The sequence below is a fragment of the Thamnophis sirtalis genome, unplaced genomic scaffold (genome assembly GCF_051295495.1).
Source record: "Thamnophis sirtalis isolate CommonGarterSnake01/CBP01778 unplaced genomic scaffold, rThaSir2_p1.2 scaffold_9, whole genome shotgun sequence".
Lineage (NCBI taxonomy): Eukaryota > Metazoa > Chordata > Lepidosauria > Squamata > Natricidae > Thamnophis > Thamnophis sirtalis.
Genome location: NW_028261389.1, coordinates 33,252,761 through 33,278,205, shown reverse-complemented (window position 1 = coordinate 33,278,205; position 25,445 = coordinate 33,252,761). Strand labels below are relative to the sequence as shown.

Sequence of the window (25,445 nt, the reverse complement as noted above, 5' to 3'; positions counted from 1 at the left end):
GCAAATGCCCATAGAAATATTTTAAGCATAAATAAACATTAAGTATGCAGTGAGAAGGTGGGGACTTTTTATGAACTAATTTGGAAAGCATTAGTGAGACCTCTGCTTAGATACTTAACTAATTTAGGGTATGCACTTTAAAAAGCTGGTACAAGCTGATCTATGATTTCTGGTAATGTATTGAAGGCATGATAAGATACGGGGAACAAATCTCAGTATCTTAAGAGATCATAGTAAACCAACATTACTAGGCACAGGAAAAAAGACCCTCTGAGTACATCCTCATTCCTTCTGTGAAAATCTCTGCAACATAATTTTCATGATTATTTTTCAATAAAAACGACCCTATGAAAAACAACCCAGTTTGTTCATTAGGCTGTTTTTAGTCCTCTGGAGCCTTCAAGTCCCCTGAAGGCTCTGGAGGGCTTAAACCAGCCATACGAGCAAACCAGAAGTGACTTCCAGTTTGCTCATAGGGTTGTTTTTTGTCCTCTGGAGCCTTCAGGGAAGCCTCTGGAAGGCCTCTGAAGATTCCAGAAGACTTAAACCGCCCCTACGAGCAAACTGGAAGTCCGTTCCTGAACTTCTGTTTTGCCTGTAGGGACAGTTTTTTTGCACTCTGGGGGCTTCAGGGAAGCTCCTGAAGCCACCGGAGGGCCTTCAGGGGGCAGGGGAGGCTGTTTTCGCCCTCCCCAGGCTCCTATAAAGCCTCTGGAGCCTGGGGAGGGTGAAAAATGGCCTCAAAAAAGGCTAAAGTCAGCTGGCCAGCGCACGTATGTGTGCTGGCCAGCTGACAGGGCAACGCCTCACGTGCCCTGACAAATGTCTCCATGTGTCACCTGTGGCACGTGTGCCATAGGTTTGCCATCCCGGGTCTAGTCTTTGCTCCCTACTCTCTAATTATCCATCCTAGCTTTACTGTCAATGAATTTTTCATATGTTTACATTTCAATTCCTTTTTAATGCTTTACATATATTTGCACTAGAAAATGGCTTAAAGAAATAAATATTAGATAACTTTCCCATGGAATGTAGCTTCCACTCTACTGCATTTATTTATTTTATTATTTATTAGTCTAATTTATATAACCACCATTTCACCAAAAGCAATTCTGGGAGGCACAAAATAATCAAATAAAACAATAACAGTATAAAATATAAAAAGTCATATTAATAAATATCATAAAAACCAAAGAGCTATGTTAGTTCAGAGCTTAATGGTCTACATGCATACATTCTTCCTTCTTCATTGTTTTACTTATTTCTTGCCCTGATTTTTATCCTTATTTTAAGGATATTTGTCTGAAATTGTTTGGCTATATCAAACTTGCCACGTCATGTTGCCGTCACGTGATGTTTTGTGACAATTTCCCCATTCACAGAGCTGGGGTGGGAGTGGCCTGCACGTGACGCATCCAGCCGCAGGCTGCCAGTTTGACACCCCTGGTCTATATAAAGGCATATATCGATGCAAATTTATAACTGTTTTACATTCTAAACCTGAGAGTGCATTTCTTGGCCATAATAAAATATATATCATGAAATTACACACCTCCTACAATTACCAATTAACTAGCTATGCCAGTCTGCTGCAAGAAAAACAGCAAAAAAACTTCCAGCACTTTCACAAGTAAATTTATTGTGTGTTCACTGTTCTGGACTACAGAAAGTTTATGTCATAATGAAATTAGTCTTTATAGCACTACAAGATTTTTTGCTGATTGTGAAATTAATATTTATACATTAGATTAGCATAGCAGTGTTATTTTCATTATCATGCTACATACACCTACTTCATTCTATCAAAACAATTTATGTTTTTTTTCCTCCTGAAAAATGCTGGCAGGCATGTAATTTCAATTCTATCTTCCTTTGGACCTCATTCCCTGTGAGTATTTATAATCAGATTCAATAGGCAACACGCTGTATTACAGAAAATCATTTACATTAATGGGGACAGATACGGAAAACATAAATCTTAGAGTCCTCAAACAAATTATCTCTTATAGAGCAAAGTGAAATGCAGACTGAATAAAGGAAAAGTTTCCTTATGTTTCTCTAATTGAGGTGGAAATATTTGACTTCTAGGTGTACAATTGGACAATTTGTATATTTAATCTGAAAAGTCTCTAAAGCTGTTTTAAAGTGCAGTGATAACATAAAACTCTCTAGCAAACAACTTAGGTTTTCCTTTTATTCAGTCTGAATCACCACCCAAGAACTTGAGCTCTATGTCTTTCCCCAAAGTCAGAAAACTATAGCTATTACAAATAAAAGCCATTGATAACTACAAAGCTGTGTTTTACCTCCATTGAGATCACCAATGCTGCCATTTCAATTACTATAGGAGGATTTCATCTTTTAAAATAAAAGTTTTTTCCTGTTTGCATATGCCACCATTCTAATTGTTTTTTTAATCCCACTATTCTCATCATCATGAAATTAAGAAATTCCTTCACCCCAAATCCAAAGTTTTTGAGGCAAAATATTTTCTGCTTGATGCTCAGTCACTTTGCAGACTGTTGAAACATGGGTTTATATCTTACATTTATGCTTAACAGGAAAGGATACACAGTACTGTCTCTCTCTTATGACCAAGAGAGAGAGTTGGCATTACCTACTTCTATGGGTCTACAGATCTGCCACTTCTTTATACAAAAAAATCATGCAATTACTTAGAATTACCATTGCCTGATGGCCAATCTCAAGAGGGCAACATTAGTTCTGCTAATGGGAAATGGAATACTATGCTATATCATCATTCATACCACAATAGGTAATTGTATTGTACCACAATACAATAGATAATTGTAAGAAGTGATACCCTACTTAATGAAGAGATTAGTGTCTACAGTTGAAATAACAGAATAACACTAATTAATTTGGAAGGATTAATATAATAAAGGGGGCAAACATTATATTAGAATGCAAACAAGGGAGTTTACCAAATCTTTCTGCAGTACACTTATATTCATATGTTCATAGCACGCCATGATTTAGATTACATAGATTCAGATCTATGATATGTAAATTATCAGTCCCCTGGCCATCAAAGGAATTTAGATTATCTGTAATATCTTCTAGTTTTGAAAGTCATGTTTTTTTCTCCTCTAATCAATTCAGTCAGCTCTGCATTGATAGCATTCTTGTAATTCATATATTCATATCTTTTAAATTAAACATTATATGAAGATAATCTGGGATATTTTCTTTTAAAAAAATAAAGCATCCTCAAAATCTATGAGCAACAGCTTCCCAGCAGCTTTGTAAAACTTGGAAAAATCAAGAGCTTTAAAGTTGTCTCTAGATAATTTTCAAATCAGTAGCATATTTTCTCTTGCTCTAATTCTATCTGCCTGTCTATCTATGGTATAATTTTGTGAATTGTTGCATTGGTAAATGAATAGTAAAAAATAATATTTGCTGAATTGATATAAACTCCAACCTATGGCATCCATAATGGAAACCTTGACATCACTATCTTCTAGGACCATAATGGAAAACAGCCCTTAGGATTTACAGTGCAATAACCTATAATTTACCTTGTCTGCCATGATCATAGAAGAGCCTCCATGGATTCCTAGAATGGGTGTTAGGGTCTGGGCAGAAATGAAGTCCAGGATCTGGGCAATAGCTTCCTGGTCAGTATCATCAGCAAACACCACACCTTGCACCCTCCGTTCAGACATGATATCGCAGATGCGGGTGATGATGCTCTTGGGATCTGTTTCATTCATGGCAACGAGTTCCACCCGAGGTATGAGAGAGAGGTGATGGAAATCATCCTTCTTGTGGGCATCTGTAATAGCTACTTCATCAGAGGTACCCACCAAGACGACAGCAATGCCAATGCTGGGATGGTTCTTTTGAGCCCAAGCCATACTGCCTGTTGTTGCTAAGACTGCCAGCATAAGCCAGAATTTTGAAGAATAGCACTCTGCTCTGGGCCTCATCTTCAGCTCTTACACTCCCTGAAATGAGACAAAAAAACAAAAGTTACAATAATATATATATAAATCACAGAGATTTAGGCATTCACAGGCATACACTTTTAGCCATGTTACTTATGGAAAAAACCATGTTGGCGCAGTGGTTAAAATGCAATATTGCAAGCTAATTCTGCTGACTGTCAGCAGTTTGATCCTGATCAGCTCAAGGTTGCCTCAGCCTTCCATCCTTCCAAGGTTGGTGAAATGAGGACTCAGATTGTCGGGCATTATGATGACTCTGTAAACCACTCAGAGAGGGTATAAAGCACTATGAAGTGGTTTATAAGTCTAAGTGCTTTGCTATGAAGATATAAATTATTGGTCTATACAACTCTACATTTTTTTTATTTTGATTGACAGACTTTCCAAGGTTTCCATGCTCCTTTCCAAGAAGTTTTTTTCTCAGCCCATTGTCTAACATTGATTAATATCCCCAAAACACAGAGCGGGAGGGAGAAATATCTGGTATTCTGATATAACCAAAAGTTATTTCAATAATCATTGAGGAAAAACTTTTTAACTCTACTTTGTGAATAAAAGTATATGGGGGAGGACTAAGGCTCTGATCAGGGACAGAATAATCAAATGTGTAGTCACCAACTATTGTTGAGACATTAATGTCCTCTGGTGATTCCTGTGAAATTATTTTAGTTACAGCTCTAGATTATAATTAAATTCATTTTTGCCTTGCCTCCCATTTTTATTCCAAAAAACCCTTGCCAGCAGCTTTCCCTCCCCCAGAAAAATTCAAAAAGAAGGTAAGACAGAATCTTGTGGCAATAAAATGTCTCTCCGATCAAATTGGCATTACTTCAAGAAAGTTTGAAGTATTCTTGTTTTGATAATTTTAATTATAAATTGTCCTAATAACTTTAAGTATTAATTATATAGGCAAATTAATACTTTCACAATATATAATTGTAGTGAAAATGTCTCCTGTCAATACTATTGTTAAAAAAAATAATCCTCTGTTTTCAGAGTCAGTTGTGTTTCTTATTTTCATTTTCAAGAACTGGTACTGGTTGCCTTAGTCTCAAAACGTAGGACTGGTAGACTTTGAGCTAATGGAATAGCCGATATATTCGGATTCATGCCTTGGAAATGTTGTCTTTTTCTAAACAATGAAATGATGAAGACCTATGAGGTCATCGGTGCAACCTTACTAATGCCACAGTCCTCCCTTCAGGACACTTTATCTTGTTTTAATAACTCTGAGCTCTTTTCATCTGCAAAGCACTTCCCAAGCCACAGCTAAGTAATCCTCATAGTACCTCAGCAGAATACATATTGTTATCATTGTTTTCCATGTCTGAAAATCATAGCATTGAGGTTTACCATGTAAATTTTGAGACTTCTTTTATCAATTAAAAAAATAGTAGTAACTGGCATGTAATCTGATGCTCAGGCCATATATCCATGTTACTTACTTTGCTAATATGAAATCCTGAAATGATTGGAAAGTAGTACTATTCAAATCTAAAATCTGGCCTAACTCTCCTTCTGTGATGATTTATAATATATCACAAGTGCTCAGATTATCATTAAATTCTAAAAGCTCTTTTCTTTCAATTGCATCAGAAGTTAAGAGCTCAAGGCAACTTGCATAATTTCTTTGATTATAATCCATCCCTAGATTCACCATTAGATTCCACATAAATATCAAGAGCCAGAGGGGGAAATATTACTGACTGCACTGAAGGGAATCCCGTTGCTAATAAAGTCGGTGAGAGGAACCTAATACAGTTTTGTATTTCATTTAGTCTAAATAGAACTAAAAAAGTCGTTGCCCATGCAGTAACATCAGTACTGATATAGTGCCATGATATTAAAATAATCCTAGAGCAAGAGTGTCAAACTTGATTTCATTGAGGGCTGCATCAGTGCTCTGCTTGACTGGAGGGTGGGGGCAAGGTAGGCGTGGCCAGGGTGGCCATGGCCAGCTCAACATCACTCGTATCAGTGGCACCCCTGAGAAATTTTCACTGGCAGAGGCACAGTGGGCCATTTTCGCTGGCAGAGGCACCGTGGGCCAGTCCTTCACTGTTTCCAGGGTGGCCCAGTGGGTCAGATATGCACCCCATGGGCCAGATCTGGCCTCCGGGCCTTGAGTTTGACACCCCTGTCCTACAGGATGCTGTCACATCATATGCACCTAGTGGTCCCGATAAAAATATTCTGCACAATCTATCTGTCTTCTCCTACTTAGTGGATTTTCTCTGATGAGATTGGTAGAAAAATATAGAGGAATGGTTTCCACGTCGAAGACAATGATATATGGATACTTGTAAAAAAAATTGTTATGTTTTACAACAGAAATCCCATCAGCAAACAGTGATCACATTAATGGTACTAAAGTTACACATATGTGTGAAACTCACTCAGTGCATTCAAAAGTTATTGTCAAAATCATTAAGCTATCATTAGACAAATTATCATTCGACAAATGGGTAGCTAGTAAATTGGACAAATAAATAAAAACAAAATCCAAGAAGATAACAGATACTGCTACTACTTTACTATTTCAAACGGATCAAATCTACTTGCCAAACATGAAAGGAAAGAGTGCATGAAATATCTACTGACATCTCCAAACAAGAAGACCTTGAGAATCTGACAAAATTTATTGCTAAATTGAGTAGGGTAGAGCTGTTGTCATCAGATTGGTTGATTGATTGATTATATGCCATCAAGTTATGTCAGCATTTAATTACCACATAGATAGACCTGCTTTGATGATCAGTTCCTAAACTAGCCCTTCAAATCTTACAATTGTGTACCCATTGTTACTGGAATCAAACCAATTTATATATTTCCTTCCATCCTTCTCCATATTGTACACTTATTCAAATAACATCTCTAAATATGATAATTTGAGCCTGATCATTTGTACCTCAAATGAGAACTCTGAATTAATTTGTTCTATGATCCATTTGCTTACTTTTTTGGCCGTGCATTGTATTTTTGGGAGTCTTCTCCAAAACCACAGTTCAAAACATCAATTTTCTATCCTGATTCTTCAAAGACCACTTTTACTTCCATAGATGACAGAGAAAAACTATTGGCTGAATAATTCTGATCTTTGTAGATATAGACATGGCACTGCATCTGAATATCTTTTCCAAGTCCTTCATTGCTAACCTACAATTGCTCATCTGTATGCTATTTCTCTGCTGCTTGTTCCTTTACTGTTAGTAATCAGTTGTAGAAGCCATTCACTATTTTAATATCTTCATTGTCTGTTTATTTTTAAATTATTTTATTATTATAATGCATATAGCAGCCATCTTAATCAATACCTCTGAGTGGCTAACAAAAATACATAAACATAGTATAAAAAATAAAAGGCAACCTATTAAAAAACATGTCAAGGTACCCTTACAATATCTTTAAAGCATAAACCTGTTAAGTGCCAGGAAAATCAGGAGATCCAGACAGTTCAAATGGGTATAAAGGTTTATTGAAGTTTTGTGAGCTGTCTACAAGAATCTGAACTACTAATGGCCACAGGGAAATTAAGAATCTGGACTACTAATGGCCAAGGGAAATTAGCTGGAGATAAGAGTAGAAGGAATTCAAGTGGGCTGACTTAAATTTCTTTTGGACATTGAGGAACTCATGACTGATGATGCATTTGACCCCTCCCTTGGGCGCAACCTGGTCATCTCCTACAAAACCACAAGCTCACATACTGGGCTCCAACACCTAGGAGGAAAATCAAGTTCCAAAAGGCCAGTAAGGTTGGGACCATCCAAATATCAGAGGGGGAGGGCTGTTTCATAGGGCAGGTACCCCAAAGAGAAGGTATACCCAATTCCTTCACTGGAGCATGCCCGCTCTGCCAGGTCTGGTGGGATGGACCAAAACTACTGGAGACAGGCAATCCTGCAAGTAACCTGCCTCTGCCATCTAGTCCTTTAAAGATAACAACCAGCACAATGAATTACACTCAGAAACCTACTGGAAACCAGAACATACAGCATTGAAGTTATATGGGCACATCATGGTGCATTCAAAACTGCATGTGCCACAGCTTTCTAGACCATTTGAAGCTGCCAAACGTTTTTCAAGGAAAGCCCCATGTAGAACACATTACAGTAGTCCAGACAGAAAGTGACTAAGGCACCAGTGACTGAGAACAGTCCTCTCAATCAAGGAATAGGCTCAAGTGGAACCAAATGAATTTGTGCATGTAAAACCGATACGCAAGATAGGAAAGGAATGAGCTATCAGTGTAATGTTATCAGGGTAGCAGAGGACATTGGTATTTCTTCCTTCAGTTTAGAAACCACTCTCACTTTCTTCCAATTTAGTCTTCCTCAATACAGGTAGGTAGGCAGGCAGGCAGGCAGGCAGGCAGGCAGGCAGGCAGGCAGGCAGGCAGGCAGGCAGGCAGGAAGGAAGGAAGGAAGGAAGGAAGGAAGGAAGGAAGGAAGGAAGGAAGGAAGGAAGGAAATACAGCCTTGCTTCACTTCTTTCCTGACTGCAGACAATCTCTTTAGCTATTCACTGTGGCTTCTTGTCCTGTATGTGGGTGAGAACAACAATGTTCTGGGATTTCCTTTTCCTAAGCACATTCCAGTTTGACGTGGTTGACACAATCAAAGGCTTTTCTATTGTTAATGAAACAGACATTGACTTCTTTTGGTATTCTTTGTCCTTCTCAATTATTCAGCATGTATCAGCAATAATGTGTCTTGTTCCTCGGCATTTTCTAAAATGGGCTTGAATATCTGGCATCTCCCCTTTCCCCATAGTATTCTGATTTGCATTAGACAATCTTAAGCATTTTTTTTTGTTACAATGTGAAATTAAGGATCTTTTATAATAGTTTGAACACTCTGTTAAATCTTCTTTCTTTAAAAATGATGTGTAGCTTGACCTCTCACAAATCTGTTGACCACTGTGTAATTCTCCAGATCTGCTTGCATAGTTTGGTTAGAACCTTTACTGATTAGTCTCCTTTTGCTTGCCATATTTCTATGGATATTTCATCAATTCGTATAGCCTTCTGACTTCAGAATAACCAAAGTGCCAATCTCATTTTATCTTCTAGTAGTTGTAAGTTGGGAATGTCTTTTAAGACAGTGGTCCCCAACCTTTGTGGCTTGGCAGCCAGGGTGAGGGGAGGGGAGAGGGAAACTGGGGCACACAAGTGGCAGGCAAGTGCACATGTACGTTATTGCCCACCGGACCACCACTTGCCCAAGTTGAGCTGCATGCCAGCCAGCCACGTGTGGCCAAATTCCAAATAGGCCATGGCCTGAAAGTGGACACGGTAATGGACCCAGGAATTGGGGATTCTTGCTTTAAGACATCTTGGATGTTAAGATCTCTACTGTATAAAATTTCAATGTACTCCTATTTTTATTTGAACTTCTTTACATTAGTTATTATCTGCCATTGACTTCCTTTAGCATACCATTAAGAGACTGGAAATTTAGAAGATTTTCTTTGTTTTTTCAATGGCTGTTTCCATCTTTCATGCCTTTATAAATGTGATAGTATTGCTCCTTGACTCTTTCAGAACAGTTTTCTGAAATTTTATTTTTACATTCTGTCCCAAGTTCTTTGTTTTGCTTTTCTACTCTTCTTGGCGGTGTTCATGCTTTCTTCTGATATTTAGTTTTGCTTTCTTCTGTTTTATTACCTTTGACAACCTCTTTTTCATGTTCATCCTCACCAGCTACTTTAAGCTCATTTCACAGTTCTCTTGTTCCCTATCCATTAGGTTCAGGACTTCAAGGGATTCTGATATTTTCTTCGAAAATGGAACATATATACATAAGATCATATCATGCAAACGGGTTGGCTTTCTTCTGCTTAGCATAACTTAGAACCTGCACACAATTGGTGATCTGCTCCACAATCATCCTTGGCCATGTCTTTGTCTTACAACGGAGCTCTTCCAACCCCTTTACCAATAAAATAATCCATTTGTTTTCTGTATACTTCAACTGATGATGTCCGTTGTTTTAGTTGTTAGAAAATTGTATTCGCAATTAATGAATCATTGGATTGGTAGAAATTATTAATTCATTCTCCTGTTTAATTTCTGTTTTCTAGGTCATATGGCCTAACATGTCTTCCTTTTACTACAGATTATCATCAACGTACAACCACAATGGAGACCAATTGGCCCTATTTTATGACCTTTCTTGCCTTAGTTGTTAAGTGAATCACTGCGGTTGATAAGTTAATCACCCGGTTGTTAAGTGAATCTGGCTTCTGCGTTGACTTTGCTTGTCAGAAGGTCATGAAAGGGGAGCACATGACCCTGGCATACATCAACTATCATAAATATGAACCAGTTGCCAAACATCTGGATTGTGATCACATGATCATGGAAATGCTGGAAAGGTCATAACTGTGAAAGATGGTCATAAGTCACTTTTTTGCACTGCCGTTGTAACTTGGAATGGTCAATAGGCAAACTGCTGTAAGTTGAGAACTACCTGTATTCCCAGTTTTGCTATTCCAATCTCCAACAACACAAAGCACATCCTGCTGTCATGAAATTGGCTATAAAACTTGCTTAGCTACTTATCAGGGATAGCGCAGACAACCCATTGAGATAACTGTCAAAGAGTTGTCTGTGCAGGCTAACGGATACTGTTTGATCATTAAGTGCATTGTACTATGCATAATATTGTATTTGCTGCAACCTTCCTGACCATGACACTAATACCATTCTTTCTTCATTTCTCATCTCCTGAACAGTAGACAATATGATTAACTGACTGAAAATGTCCAGTTCCAATCCATTACAATTTGGCTGAGATGTTGAGAATATACAGGTAGACCTCAATTTATAGCCATTAATTTGGTGATTATTTAAAGTTGCAACAGCACTGAAAGAAAGTGATGACCAATCCTCGCACTGATGGACGTCACAGCATCCACACAGTCACTGGTTTAAAATTTGGGAGCTTGACAAATGGCATGTACTTATGATGGTCGCAGAATCCATGGGTCATGTGGTCGCCATTTATGACCCTCCCAGCTGACTTCTGGCAAGCAAAATCAATTGGGGAAACCAGATTTGATGGATGACCACATGATTCACTTAACAACTTCAGAATTGTGGCACAAATAAAAGATTGCAATTCAGACATGGCTCACTTAACCAACTGCCTTGCTTAGCAACAGAAATCCTGGTCTCAGCTGTGATTGCAAGTGGAAGACTACCGGTAATCAATTCATTGAATTTTTCACTATATTGAGCGTCTCCACATAAATGCTTCTTACATTCATGTTCCCGTTATAATTCTGTCTTTGCAGTTTTGGATTTTATTTTCCACTATTCACAGCATCAGTAACTAGATGCCCCACAGGCTTTAATCTAACAACTCACTGCACCATTAGCGATTATCAGCTCTTCCTCAGTAGAGTTTTGAGTGCTCTGACCTGAGAAGCTCATCACCCAGCACTATATCATCAGTCATCGTTTATCCATATGATTTTCTTGGTAAAATATTGGAATCGTTTATCATTACATTCTTCTCACAGTATGAAATGATGCCTTAGTTTCCATCATCTTCCTATAGCGTTGCTGCCCTATATAGAAGCCCATTTGTTTTAGGTAGGCACTTGGGATGGCCTTGGGAATACTGAAAATATATACTTTTGGCATCAGTCCCCAAATGCTATGCTTATCCTTCTCAAGGACACGCATACGCACCCACACAGGGAGACAAACCCGGATATACCACGAGGCGGCAAAATAGCAGGGAAAACATAGTATGAGAGTCAATTAACCATCATACACTCTGCACATGTTCTTTTGCATACTTTCATGCTATTGATTTTTTATTTTCTTTTTGTCTTTCATCCCCTGAGGATTTTAGTGGTATTTTACCTGGTTGTGCAATGCCTATTAACAATGTATAAATAATATTAATACACTACTTTGAAGTATTTTGTAAAATAGAATGCTAGATTATAGCAGCCATGAATTAGGCTGGTAGGAAACAGGAAAAGAGTAGTGCAACCATAAACTCATTTGTGGCTTTTGATAATGATCAGATATGAAACCGAAAAAAGATCTAATCAAAATTATGAATTGATTTATTGTAAAAAAAAAAAACAATCAAATTATCACAGACAAAATATTTTCCGATGTAAGTTCATGTCTTAAAATATACAGGAGGTACCAAAAATCAGGCCCTACAGGCCAATCATAATTTTTTGAGAGAACACATTAATTAAGACTCATTTGGCATGCATCAAATGATTAAGGAAATGTTTAGAAGAAACTAGCAACCAAACTTAACATTTAATGCAAAACATATGATGAATGTCTATGAGATCCAACTTTTGATACAATGCATATTTTGTATTGGATTAATGTATGGCAATTCATTAATTCGTGTAATTCCATCATGTAATGGATTTCTGTGACCCTGGAAATGAAAACGTGTATTTCTAAAATATTATAAAGTGTGACAATTGTTGTTCTCTGTGTTCCTGTTAATACATACCCCCCCCCAAAAAAAAACTTTTTCCATTTAATTATTACTTTCTTCCTCTCTTTGGTCAAAGCAGCAATATCAGAGGAAGTGTGATTTTCCAGCTTTTTCCTTGGGGCCATTAGATTTGGGCTGACCTAAACAGGTAAGTTTAAGATTTAAATACCATTCTAAAACTTACAGTATTAAAATGGTGCTTAATTGGTGTTTTTTTTTTTAAAGCATTTATGATGCAAAGATTTAAGATGCAAAAATAATAAATAAAATATTGGGGTTATACTATCAAATAACAGATACCCAAATTGCATGAGAAAGCCACAAGCAAGATATGACAAGAGCCTCTTTACCTATTGTTCCCTTAGCAACAAGCATTCAGCAGTGTACTGCTTCTCATACTGGAAGTAATATACAGCTGTCATAACTAGGTATCTTTAGTTTTATTCAGCATGGTTTGCCGAGTCTCTTTTTTAAGCCATTTAAGTTATCAGTCATTACTGTCTTTTAAGGAACTGAATCCCATTGTTGTTTGTGTGAAATAGCATTCAATTTTGTCCAATCTGAGTATACCACCACTTAGTTTCATTGAATGATTCCCAGGGGAAAAAAGGTACTTTTCTGTGTCTCCTTTTTTTCCATTCCATGCATGAATTCATTCATCCTCTGATTTTTCTCATAACCATCTGACTGGAGTAGCACATACATTTTTAAAAAATTAATAAATATTGTTAAAATGCAGTGAAGGGATATAAAAACTGAGATGACTATATTTGAAATGCAGTTCTACCAAAATTTATATACTGGCATCTCAGCTTTTCTTGAGATTTATGTATTATACTTCAGAATTTCAAGTATTTGTTTTCTCAGTTTGTATATTCAAAACACGCTAATGCAATTTCTTTTTTCCTGTTTCAATCCCCATGTGAAAAAATATTAGGGAACTGCATCCTCAATCCTCTTTTAACTGCAAGAAATGAAAAAGCAAAAGCAAAATGATTTTATGCTATTTATTACAGGTGTGTATTTTGTCTATATGCCTACCAATAATGCAGAAGTAGTACCAATTTTTGAAGAATATTCAAAACACCTACGATTTTGAAGAAGGTTTACAGAATGGAATGGAATGGAATGGAATGGAATGGAATGGAATGGAATGGAATGGAATGGAATAGAATAGAATAGAATAGAATTCTTTATTGGCGAAGTGTGATTGGACACACAAGGAATTTGTCTGTGATGCAGTGTACATACAAGCAACAAGTGTACATACAAGCAGTGTATGTGTACATACAAGCAACAAGTGATAAATCATGATCATAATAATCATAAAATACATTCATCATAAATTATCTTTAAATTATTATAAGATACACCACTTAATGATAGTCATAAGTCAAAATAAATCATACTAGGATACTACCGGTAAATAAAACAATTAATATAAATTGTAAGGTACAAGCAACAAAGTTATAGTCATAAGAAAATAAAGAAATAGGTAATAGGAAAGATGAGAAGGATAATAGTAATGCTGCCCTACTAGATTGTTTGCCAGTGTTGTGGAAATTACTTGTTTAGCAGAGTGATAGCATGGGAGGAAAAACTGTCCTTGTGTCTAGTTGTTTTGGTGTGCAATGTCCTATAGTGTCATCTTGAGAGAAGACGTTGAAACAGTTTATGTCCAGGATGTGAGGGTTCTATAGCAGTGGTTTTCAATTTTGTTTAATACCATTTCGCTTGTGCATGCGTGCACACTTGAGTGCGCATGCAACATTTCTACACATCTGGGCCGAATTGGGAGCAACCCACCACTGATCTATAGATATTTTCACAGCCCTCTTTCTGGCTCGTGCAGCATACAGGTCCTCAATAGAAGGCAGGCTGATAGCAATTGTTTTTTATGCAGTTCTAACTAACAGTTGAAGTCTATGTCTGTCTTGTTTGGTTACAGTGCCAAACCAGACAGTTATAGAAATGACAGACTCAATAATTCCTTTGTAGAACTGTATCAGCAGCTCTTTGGGCAGTCTGAGCTGGCGCAGAAATAACATTCTTTGTTTTGCTTTATTTGATGACATTTTTGAGGTTAGGTGTCCATTTTAAGTCTTGAGATATTATAGAACCTAGAATCTTGAATCTCTACTGTTGATACTCTGTTGTATAGTATTGTAAGAGGTGGTAGAATAAAATTTACTATCATTTCTACAGTCTTGAGTGTGTTCAGTTCAAGATTGTTCCGGCCACATGACAAGGCTAGTTGTTCAACTTCCCATCTGTATGCAGATATAAAGAATGTACTGTTCTTTCAAGACATATCCCCTTCCTCTCCCTCTTACAGGACAGGTCCAAATATAGCAAGGCAATTGAGATTAACACACAAATGAAAAATTTCAAAATAATGTCAAAGTTATGCCACAAGAGGAAATGGAGAATAACATCTTCAACTGAATCTGGGGGAAATTTAAATTTAACTGAGGTTGGAATTTAGCCAAGTTATTAGAACTAGCAAACCAAAATGCCACAAGAATATTAACACTGCCTTTTATAAAGGTTACTTCTAAGGCAAATATCAATAAAATATAAACATTATCAACCTAATATCAGAGAAAGAGCCAGTTTGATCTAGTGGTTAAGGCACCCGGCTAGAAAGTGAAGGACCATAAGTTCAAGTCTTGCCTTAACCATGAAAATCAGCTGGGTTATTTTAGGCCAGTCACTCTCTCTCTCAGCCCAACCCACCTCACAGGGTTGTTGTGGGGAAAATAGGAAGAGGAAGGTGTATTGGATATGTTTGCCCCTTGAGTTATTTGTAAAAATAATAAAGGCAGGGTACAAACAAATAAATATAAATGGCAATTAGTGTTACTAAAAAGAGAGTTCTGGATTTATGGCGTTATTAATCCTGGATTTGGATACCACCAGAAGTGGGTTCCTACCGGTTCGGACTGGTTCGGCTGAATATTTAGTAACTCGGCCAGACACGTGACCCTACCAGTTCTATCCTGGGTGCCGCCATCTTTATTTTCTGTTCTGCACATGCACAGAACAATCTTCAAAAAACAAAACAAAAATGTAATTTTTTTCCTTTTTTAATGCTGTGTGCATGCCAGAGAGGTCCCAGAGATGGGCCATTTTTTGCCAAAAACTGAGGCGTTTTTGCCTTCCCCCAGCCTCCAGAAGCACTCTGCAGGCTTCAGCAGGGCTGTGGGAAGGGGAAAATGCCTTTTTTGTGAAAAATGGGCAAAAACCAGGCCCGTTTTCTGCCCATTTTTATTTTTGCAAAAACAGGGGCATTTTTGCCTTCCCCCAGTCCTGCTGAAGCCTGCAGAGTGCTCCTGGGGGCCCGGAAGGACAAACACTTTTTTTTTCTTACTGGATAGTTTGCAGGCACTCCCTTAGCTCCAGCGAGGCCAGAGCCCCCTTCCCCCCTGGTCAAACCTTTTTTGCCACTATTTCAGTGGGCATGCCTTGGGGAGGGAGTCAGTGTGTGTGTGAGTGACATCAAATTGGCCATGCCCACTAAAACATAAGCCCCCTCATCTAGCCACGCCCACGAACCAGTAGTAAAAAAATTTGAAACCCACCCCTGGATACCACATTAGAGGGTATGTTTCTGTAGAATCTGTTTAATAGTTGCCAAACACAAGTAAAACATAGTGCTCATGATTTTGAAGTCCAAGACCTACATATAGGCCAAAAATCAATGCACTATCAAGGTTGTACCTAAGCTTCTTTCACTACCATTTTTAAAAACCTTTGGTATCAGTTTATACTATACTAAACAATGGACAAATGAAATAATGATTTATGGTTCTGATATATATGTATAGTGAAGATCAGTTCCTAACACTCAACATGGTCCTATTTTCATACAACACTCCACAATGTTCTGTTAATTTTTGGAGTCTTTTAGAAAAGATAGTGGTTATTAAATCTCTTATCTAAACTCATTAAGATTTGAGCTTAGGAGTTCATACCCAATATTAATATTAGTCAGGGGAACAATGTTTTAATAGATATCTAAAACTGCAAACAATGCAAACATTTGTTGTCTAGATACGTGAAAATAGTACAATAGTTTATGATGCAGGAAGAAAATAGCCCAGAAACAAATTAAAGAGAAAGAAAACAAGAATAGCCTGTGATAAAATGACTAGGTTAATTTTGAAGATAGAGTTAGATTTATGGATAGCTGTGAAAGAAACTATAATAACACAACCTGTTGGATGTACTAGCCTCAAAAGGAAACAAAACTGCTAGACTATTGCAGGACGATTTCAAAGTACTCTGAAAATTGTCCGACGGTCTTTGACCCTTGTGGAGGGTGGACGACCTGGTGAGTAGCAGCAGGAAGCTGTCAGAAAAGAGAATTAAGTCCAGAACAATGTTCCAGCTTGTTACTTTAAATTGAGGTGAACAACAAGAAAATAATCTGACTCTACAAAAGAAGTGTTTGGGATACTCTCTAGTAAATGGCCACTGCCTCACTCCCATCGCACTGAAAGAAATAACTACTGCGCTTGTGGTATTTTTGCTGGGTTTGGTAGGGCTCTACTTCACTTTCATATACATTCCTCTTTTCTCTTTAAATACTTTGCTCTGAGATTTCTTTTGCTTTTTATTTAGTAATTTCTTCTCCACATATAAATCTCACTATGTGTTTTCTATAGAGATGATATTATTCATGTAGGCTGCATTTAGTCAGAAGGGCAATTTGGACAAGCTTTTTGGTCTGTAAAATGCTATGTTTATTTAGGGAAGAAGGCGGGGCTTAGCAGTGAGAAGACGGAGTTTCAGGCCATTCCTGAAATTCCCCTATTCCGGAAGAAATGGACGGGTCGTTTATGACCCTAGCTGTCCCGGAGAGACAGTGAAGGTTTGGGGAGATCCAGTGACCTCAGAGACGTCCGCAGGTCTCGGGGGGGCTCGGATTTCAACCCCTTTTGCCATACCTTCCTGGACTAGCTCTATGCTAACCGAAACTGCAGGCAGCCCCTAAGAATGGTAGAAGTGTTTCCAACTGGTAAGCTGATTTTTTTACTCAAAGAGAGAGATGGTCCGCACTAAAATTTAAGCTAATTGAAACCAAAGAACAGAAGAATCTAGCGGCGAATTGCTTTTTTTAATGGATTTATGGCTGGTGGTTACTCTATTTCTTAAATGTTTTGAATGCTGTTTACGTGGATAAAGGAAAGTTTATTTTACTTCAACACTCCCTCACGGCTCTCCTTAAGTGGGCTGTAAACCAATTTACTATAATTTGGCTTCTTATAACCTGACACTTTTATTGCTTGGCTGTGTTGGTCTAAGATCAGATAAGACTGCATAGCTCCCAGCGTGTTCCTACTTGCAATTTCATCTGCGTCACATCATGGCGTTTGTACTTGCTTCAAGTGATTCATTTCAAAAGATTTTCTCCACTTTTCAGAAGTTGTTTGATATTTATGAAAAATCTGAAAAAAAATCTGAAAAAAAATGGACTATCTCTTGTTTTTAACATCAAACTATGGAAGAAAGAGTCAGAGCGTTGAATGTTTGAGTGCTTCTGAAATCCAAATGAAGAATGTCAGAAAGGAAGTTTCTCAATTTGCTGACACGCCGGGCGTCTGTTTTACTTCGGAGGCAGAAAGAGAAAGAGATGTAAGGTTTGAAAAAAGGGGGGCCATACAGAAAATTTATCTCAAAAGACAGATTCCAGGAGGAATGAGAAACATTAAAGAATCTATACTTTATGAAACATTATTTGCAGAACTTTCGACACCACCCTTGAAAGTCAAAGACAAATTGATTGGAATAAGCCAAGGACAAAGTTATTATGTCAGAGGCATCCTAAGCAAAAAGGTGCGAAGATATTTCTGTTTGGACTTGCTTATAAAAACGTTTGGGGAATTTGTTTTAGGAATGGTAAGAGGACTAAGGAAGTTTTGCTATTGGAGAGACATAGGCTGATAGACTGAAGAATATAATTGAAAATTAGCTAAATCTAACTACTCTTATTTGTAATAGATATAGCTGAATAATAATTGATATTGATAGTAATGTATATAATGTGGAGTTGATATGATAAATAACAATTGGATATGAGAAAGGAAGGTTGGAAACATTTTTGGATTATACATAAAAGGCATTAATTACAATAATTATCACTATTAAAAAACTAAATAAAATATATACAGTTAAATGTTAATTAATATGGGGAAAATGTTATGATATATGATATAACTAAATATTATGGATGTTCAGCTAAAATAGGATATGAGGATTTGATGTTAATAGAGGATTTTACAAACAAGTAAATGAAATGTCAGCATGTGTTATGGATTAATTCTTTGGCATAGTTAAGGATGAAGGATGTTTAAATAACTATAGTTAACTAAAAGTGGAGGTATAATGATGTTAATATGGTAAACATTTGAGTTAAGATATTTGAATTAATATGAGTTAATGGAAGAGATGCACCAAAGCATATAGTAACCAGCTGATATACTTTTTCTTTTTTATAATAGATACCTGTGTTCCTTTTTTTTTGTTTTTTGTTTTTTGTTTTTTCTTTCCTGCCTTGTCTTTTGTCCCTTTTGTCTTTTTTGTTTTATTTTTGCTTTTTTTTTTTTTTTGCTTTTGCTTTTGCTTTTTGCTTTTTTCTTTTCCCACTGGTGTGGGCATGTATTGTTCAAGATTATTACCTTTATTAATATTTTTAAATAATAATTACAGTCAAATGAAAATGGATATATGACGATGGTGATATGTATGAATATCTGAGTTAAAATGCTCGAGTTAATATGAGTTATGTTTGTTGACTGTGGAGGAGATGTACCAAAGTTTATTTGTGATCGACTGATACACTTTCTATAGATGTAAAGAAAGATGTTGTACTTGTTTCAAATTAAAATTAAAAAAAAATTTAATAAAAAAAATGCTATGTTTATTTGGGACACTAATAAATGAGATTAGTAACAAAGAATAATAATATGCTCAGCCACTGATTGTGGCAATAATACATATTCATTATGATGGGCTCAGAGCATTTTCCCTCAGCTGCCCCTCAGTTTTAGAAAGGAGTTGGGACAGTGTAGAGCATTAATCCAATTCTTCATATAACAATTTTATTTTCCTTTAACTGTGGATGACTCTATGGCAAATATCTATGCATATCAGAGGAATCAGATTGAAGAATGTGTCATATAAATATTTTTTATTAAGTCAGTTTTATTGACAGGGTAGTTTTATCCACAGGTATTACTATACCTACATATCTACCTATTGTCTTTAGAACATTTCAGATGAAATATTATGGATCTAGTTTGATGCTCTTTCAAGTCAAACTGTTTAATCATTTATTTATTTTTACCAACTGATTTAACTTGGACCCAACATGTAGGCACACAGAGTTATTCTAATGAACCCATTTCATGATAGGATTCCGCCCTCAACATTTATAATTGCACTTCATTCTTTTTCATCTTGTATTTAAACAAGCCTGTATTATTGAAAGGCTTGAGCTAACAGCAGTGAAACTAGTTCCAAAGTATGTAATTTAGGTAATTTCCGGGGGGGGGTGGGGTGCTACACTATTTCAATCAGCTCTGACTATGAGATTTATATTGTTGTTTCACTTCACAGCTTATTTCCTTAACTTGATTAAACTATACCAGATAGTTTATAGCCATATATACCTGACAATAGTTCTTCAAGCAAAAATGATAGAATAGACTTATTCATAGAACCATAGAAAGTCAAGCACCGAAACTTAGAAAATTTTTCCATGGTTATTCAATTGTTCTCCCCTAAATATCCCTCACAAATTAGATAGTTTGAAATTATTCAGACAGTGGTGCTTCTATCATTAGAAAATTATTCCATGTTCTGATAAAAGCACATCATTAGGAACTGTTGGGGGGTAAACTAATTTGCTTAGTTTTTCCTATTTATCCCACTATTTTAATAGTTCTGCAAATTGGCTTAACAATTTCACCATAGTTTGACTCTGCCCTTAAAATTACTATTTGTGGATGCTACATTAAACTAGACAGAAAAATACATATTATACTGCAAGAGTGAAAAGAACTTGTCTCAATCACTTTTTGTTTGATGCTGAAGATGTCAAGACAAAGAATATTAAGGTGAGTACTAACCAATAAGGATGCAACTAATCCTGCCTGATTTATATGAAGTGGAAATTTAAGCAAATTTATCACATGCATAAAAGCCATTCAGTGATATAGTAGGTCTCTTTGATGCTGGCACACAAATGCCAAAAACTGTTGCTCAAAAAGCTTATTCTTTCCAGTTCAATTTTAAATTAGCATGCAATATCCTATATCTGAGATACTTATCAAGCAAATTAATATGACCGCTGACAAAGGAATGAAATCCAATATATGAAGATACAGTGCAACATTTTAAAAAAAGAATCACTATGCTGTGCATTCTGTTATTAACTTTTCCCTGTCACATGGGGAATATGACCTATTTTAAGGTTTACAGTTTACAGTCATGTAAAATGAGGCAGGGAAATGAGAAATGCAAAACATCATGCCACACGTTTATAACTATATATTCCCAGCAAATATCAGTAGCAAAATCGCACTGTCAAGATTACCTGGTGCTTCTACAGATAGAATTCCAGAATACAAAGAATGCTTTTCCTTGGAGATATCCAGGATAGGCATCATAGCAGGTGGAGGAAGTGGAGTAAAGCAGTTCTGTTAACATCATATTAACTGCTTTATTATAGCCTGAACATTCTCAGTAGAGAAGCAGATTCTAATCCATGTTATTTATACCTTGCTAAATTTGTTAGTTTGGCAGCACATATTGTTTTTGATGGTCATAGGTTAATCTAAAAAACCTAAAAGTTTCAAACCTAATTCATACTTGGGTGAGAGGCCTAGTAGACTTGACTGGAAAATAGTTGATTCCATGAAGTCTCCAGGGACCAGCTCAATTAAAGAAAGTCTTTATAAGTGCCACAACACTCATGGGTTTCCCTTCAAATAATAAGTTTATCCCTCTAGAAATTATGGACATGGGTGATCCAGGAAGAAAAGATAAATTTTGAAACTAAAGATGAAGATATTTCTTATTTTTTCAGTGTGTTGCTGCATTGTCCTAACATCGGGCTATTTGTTGGTATGCAATTGCAGTTCAATTACAGATCAAAAGTAGCACCCAAGGTTTATACTTGTCTTATATGCTACTGCCCCAGTGCAAAAAAAAATAAAAAAATGGGAGTCTGCTTGCTGAATTTCCTTAACTTCTGAATGGGCAAGATTTTATGCTATGGAGAAGGAAAAGGAGAGGCCACTCCTTGTCTGGAAAGGGATTACAAAAATTTAGTCTATTTCTGGTTCTTTATTCCACTGCAGTTGTCAGCTCCACTTTTCACAGAATAGTCCTCAGTTTATCATTGCTTCCCGATAAGTCACATCAATGAATCCTAATGCTAATCACTACCGGGGGAGGGGATTTATGTGTCATTTGAAAAGCCTCAGTGAAGGGTTAAAAAGTAAAAAAGTTAAATAATAATAAAAATTGTGCAGAAGAAAATGGAGCAATTGAATTTTAGAAAGTTTGCAATTTTTGATTATGGCCTTTCTGTTTCATACATGCAAGGAAAGTGTACTGGAATGCATATAAAAACCTCAGCAGGTTTTCAGTTGTATGAATAATTAACCAATAGAAATAGCAATGCATTTGTGTTAATCATGTGTAATTGATAACCAGTCATGTTCTCTATCAGGACAGTCAACTGTCTTATTTGCTATACTTTCTAAAATAGCAGGAAAGGGGACATCATGATGGCAAAGTGAAATGTGTTTTACATGAATATGTCCAACTTTATTACAGTATAGCAAAAACACACTTTGAGAACAATGCTGGCTCTTCTTATAGCTTCCTTAAAATATCTATAAATATTTCTATATTTTCCTAGAATAAATTGGCTGCTCTTAAGTTCAATACTTGGTGGACATACAGCATCTATGTTATTCCTTAACAACACTCTGGAAATTGCCTTCTCAGGTCTAACTGCTATATTCTCTTGGAATGATTTTTTTTTAAGTTTCTCAGTCTAAAAACCCTAAAATTATCTCCTGATCTTCCAACTGACTACTAATCAGATCTCAGTGCTTACTTTTTCAGCATAAGCCAAGGTTGGTTAGATGGTGCCACCTGCTGAGGACCTGTGGCTGCTGCTACATAATTGCAGATAACAGGATTGCATTACAGCTCAGAAATAAATTGTCATTTTCAGAATACGCAAAAGCTTAATGCATCACTTATTGCCCAGTTCACCCAATTAAAAATAAGACAAAAATTATTCTAAGATTACTAAAGCAATAACTATTTTCTACAGTCATCCTAATCTTTCCCTATCTTCTTTTCTATTATTCTTGCCTGAGTGTTCATTAACTCACTTTTTTATTTTCATATTTTTCTTTATCTTGTATTCCTGGATCTTTTAGGACTCGTCTTTGTGTCCTGTAATAACTGGACTGAAAAAATACTTATTTAACTATTTTAAAGGATGTGTTCTCATAAAACAGACTTTGTCTCAGCCCCAGCAAGTTACCGCATCAGCTTAAATTTCTCTTTAGCTGTTAAAGTTTAAAAATACTGTTTTTCATATTTTTGTAACACAAGCCTTGTCCTATAAATGGTCTACAAAGTTTTATCAACAATTAGAATCATGAGCTGTTCAGGGATTGGGATCTGCCCAGCTCTTATTAACATTATGAAATTGGGTGGTATTCTTGGATAGGACAGGGGTAGGACTTTCTGGGATCAGAGATGTAGGGAGTAAAAAAATTGACTTCCCTCTCTCACAGATTCTCCTGCCACTCTTGTGCTTAGAAAGAAAAATCTAAGAAAGGAGAAAAGTCAACTCTTTAAATGACGATCACAAAGTCAGCAGCTAATACATACACAATTTTTTTTTGCAAATCTAATTCGATGTTTATGAAATGGCTAAAGCATTAGTGAAGCCATCTGTCAAAACTCATCCTCTCTATAATTCTATACCCATTCTTGTTTAGAGTTCCTCCCTCCTTCTAGTAGTTGATGATGTTCAATGGGAGGACAAGCAAAACCTACAACCCAATAATCTTGAGATACATTAGAATAGCATTCCCAGACATATAACTCTAAGACACAACAGGGGTCAGTATTGAGATCAGAACAACGTATGTCAACATACTTTCTGCCTTTCAAAGACTGGAGAAAGCACTTTAACAGAACCATAGAGAAATTCTTATTTGATCAATGAGTAGGTTGTCAAACTGCTAGTTATAATATATTTTCACAATGCATTGGAATGTACGTTCAGCCATATTGTTCCAATTGTATGGTAAATTCAAATCCTATTCCTCTTTCCAACATGTTCTAGGAGTAGTAATGAAACAATGTAGCCAGTTTCAAGAACATAGTACAGGTGAACATTTGCTGGCCTGTTCCGTAGTACAAAGCTATGATCCCTTTGTAAAGTTATCCACATACAAAAACATAACAAGCAATGCTTGCAGCACTTAGGGAGAAATGGAACATATTAGATTTTGATGAAGAGACAGATTTCATAACTCAATGTTTCCTTTTTGTTTTTCTTTTCTTTTCTTTTTGACCAGGTGCCCTCAATTTTCATTTTTTCCACAAACAGAATTCAAGCTTTATCCATCAAGCCCATCTTACTCACTGTTCAGTCATCTTTCACCATTGGCAATTGCTTAACTAAAAGCATCACTAAACATTCACTCATTAATTCTGCAGAAAATACTTACGTAATGCAATTGAGAAAAAAAATGAATTGTTCACTGATCACCTTTTGTTACTACTTTTCAGATGTTATCTGGTTTTAGTGATCTAAAACTTACAAAACAAATTATAATAAGAAATTAAGTGTGTCTTCTGGGTTGATGTGACAGATAATACAAAAGATGAGTTAAAAATAAAGGGAACACAGGGGAGATAGCAATGAGAAGAACAGTCAACATTTCTTTTTAACAATAACCATCGTGAAGGATATGGCTGATGGTTAGTTAATTTGACATAAGAATATATTTACCAAAAGCTAAGTCTTACTGGCTGTGTTCATATTCCAATTTAAGTCAAAATATTGGCTGAATAAAATACATTATGAACCAGCTACATGGTAGGTAATTTTTTCTCTACTGGTATGTATTTCAAATAAGAAATGGTAGTTTTATATTAACTGTAGACAAACAATAGAATTATAATATATAAATTTTACTTAGCAAGAATAGATTTTGTAAAATCAAATTTCTGTGACCATTTTTGTGAACTAAGAAGGTTTGTAAACCAAACCTTTCAGGGGTTTTGCCCCCAAAGATCATTTACATACAATACATTACAATGGCTCAGATTAAGACTTGTGCATCAGGATATGGATCACTGCAGTAAGGCTGACTGGAAATGCTTCAAATCATATGTCATCTGTGCTTAGTCAATTATAAACCTAACTCTTTGAAAAAATGAAATTCCTTCCAGATTAGATTAAACATTTTTCATTTTTGTAAACAACCAACCATTTACATGCACATGCGCATGTGTTTCTGCATGTGTGTAGTTCCAATGAATTTCATTATGAATTCATATTGTTATTCAGTTGAATGCATCCCAAGATTTTCTTCACTCTCCTAAGCTTAGGTGTACTTCAAGGACTCAATGTGAGAGGACACACTTAGAAGACGCTGCTTGGATCATTGTAGTATCTCACTTAAAAACCAAGGATTCAACAGCAGCAACAGCCACACCTGAAAATCATCCACACCTCCCAGTAATAAACCCCTATATTTAGATGTAGCTCAACAGTGCCCCCTAAAGTATTTGGCAAATTGATTCACCACAAGGAAACTTGAATAAACGAAGAATACATGTTACATCTTTTACTTTTATTTTTTATAAAGATTTTTTTATTTTTGAATAAACACAAACAGACAAAACACACACACACACACTACACAAACCATAAAACCATATTCCA

General features: G+C 36.2%; 1 protein-coding gene across 3 annotated transcripts in view; it reads right to left on the bottom strand.

Annotated features, from left to right (window-relative positions):
• GRIN2B (glutamate ionotropic receptor NMDA type subunit 2B) overlaps positions 1-25,445 on the bottom strand; it is a 352,876-nt gene that overhangs the window by 280,681 nt on the left and 46,750 nt on the right. For all 3 annotated transcript variants that reach the window (XM_087723269.1, XM_087723270.1, XM_087723268.1), the window contains exon 2: positions 3,543-3,971. In XM_087723269.1, the coding sequence (XP_087579395.1) occupies positions 3,543-3,953 (411 nt within the window). In that variant the 5' untranslated portion in view covers positions 3,954-3,971. The remainder of the gene's footprint in view (positions 1-3,542; positions 3,972-25,445) is intronic.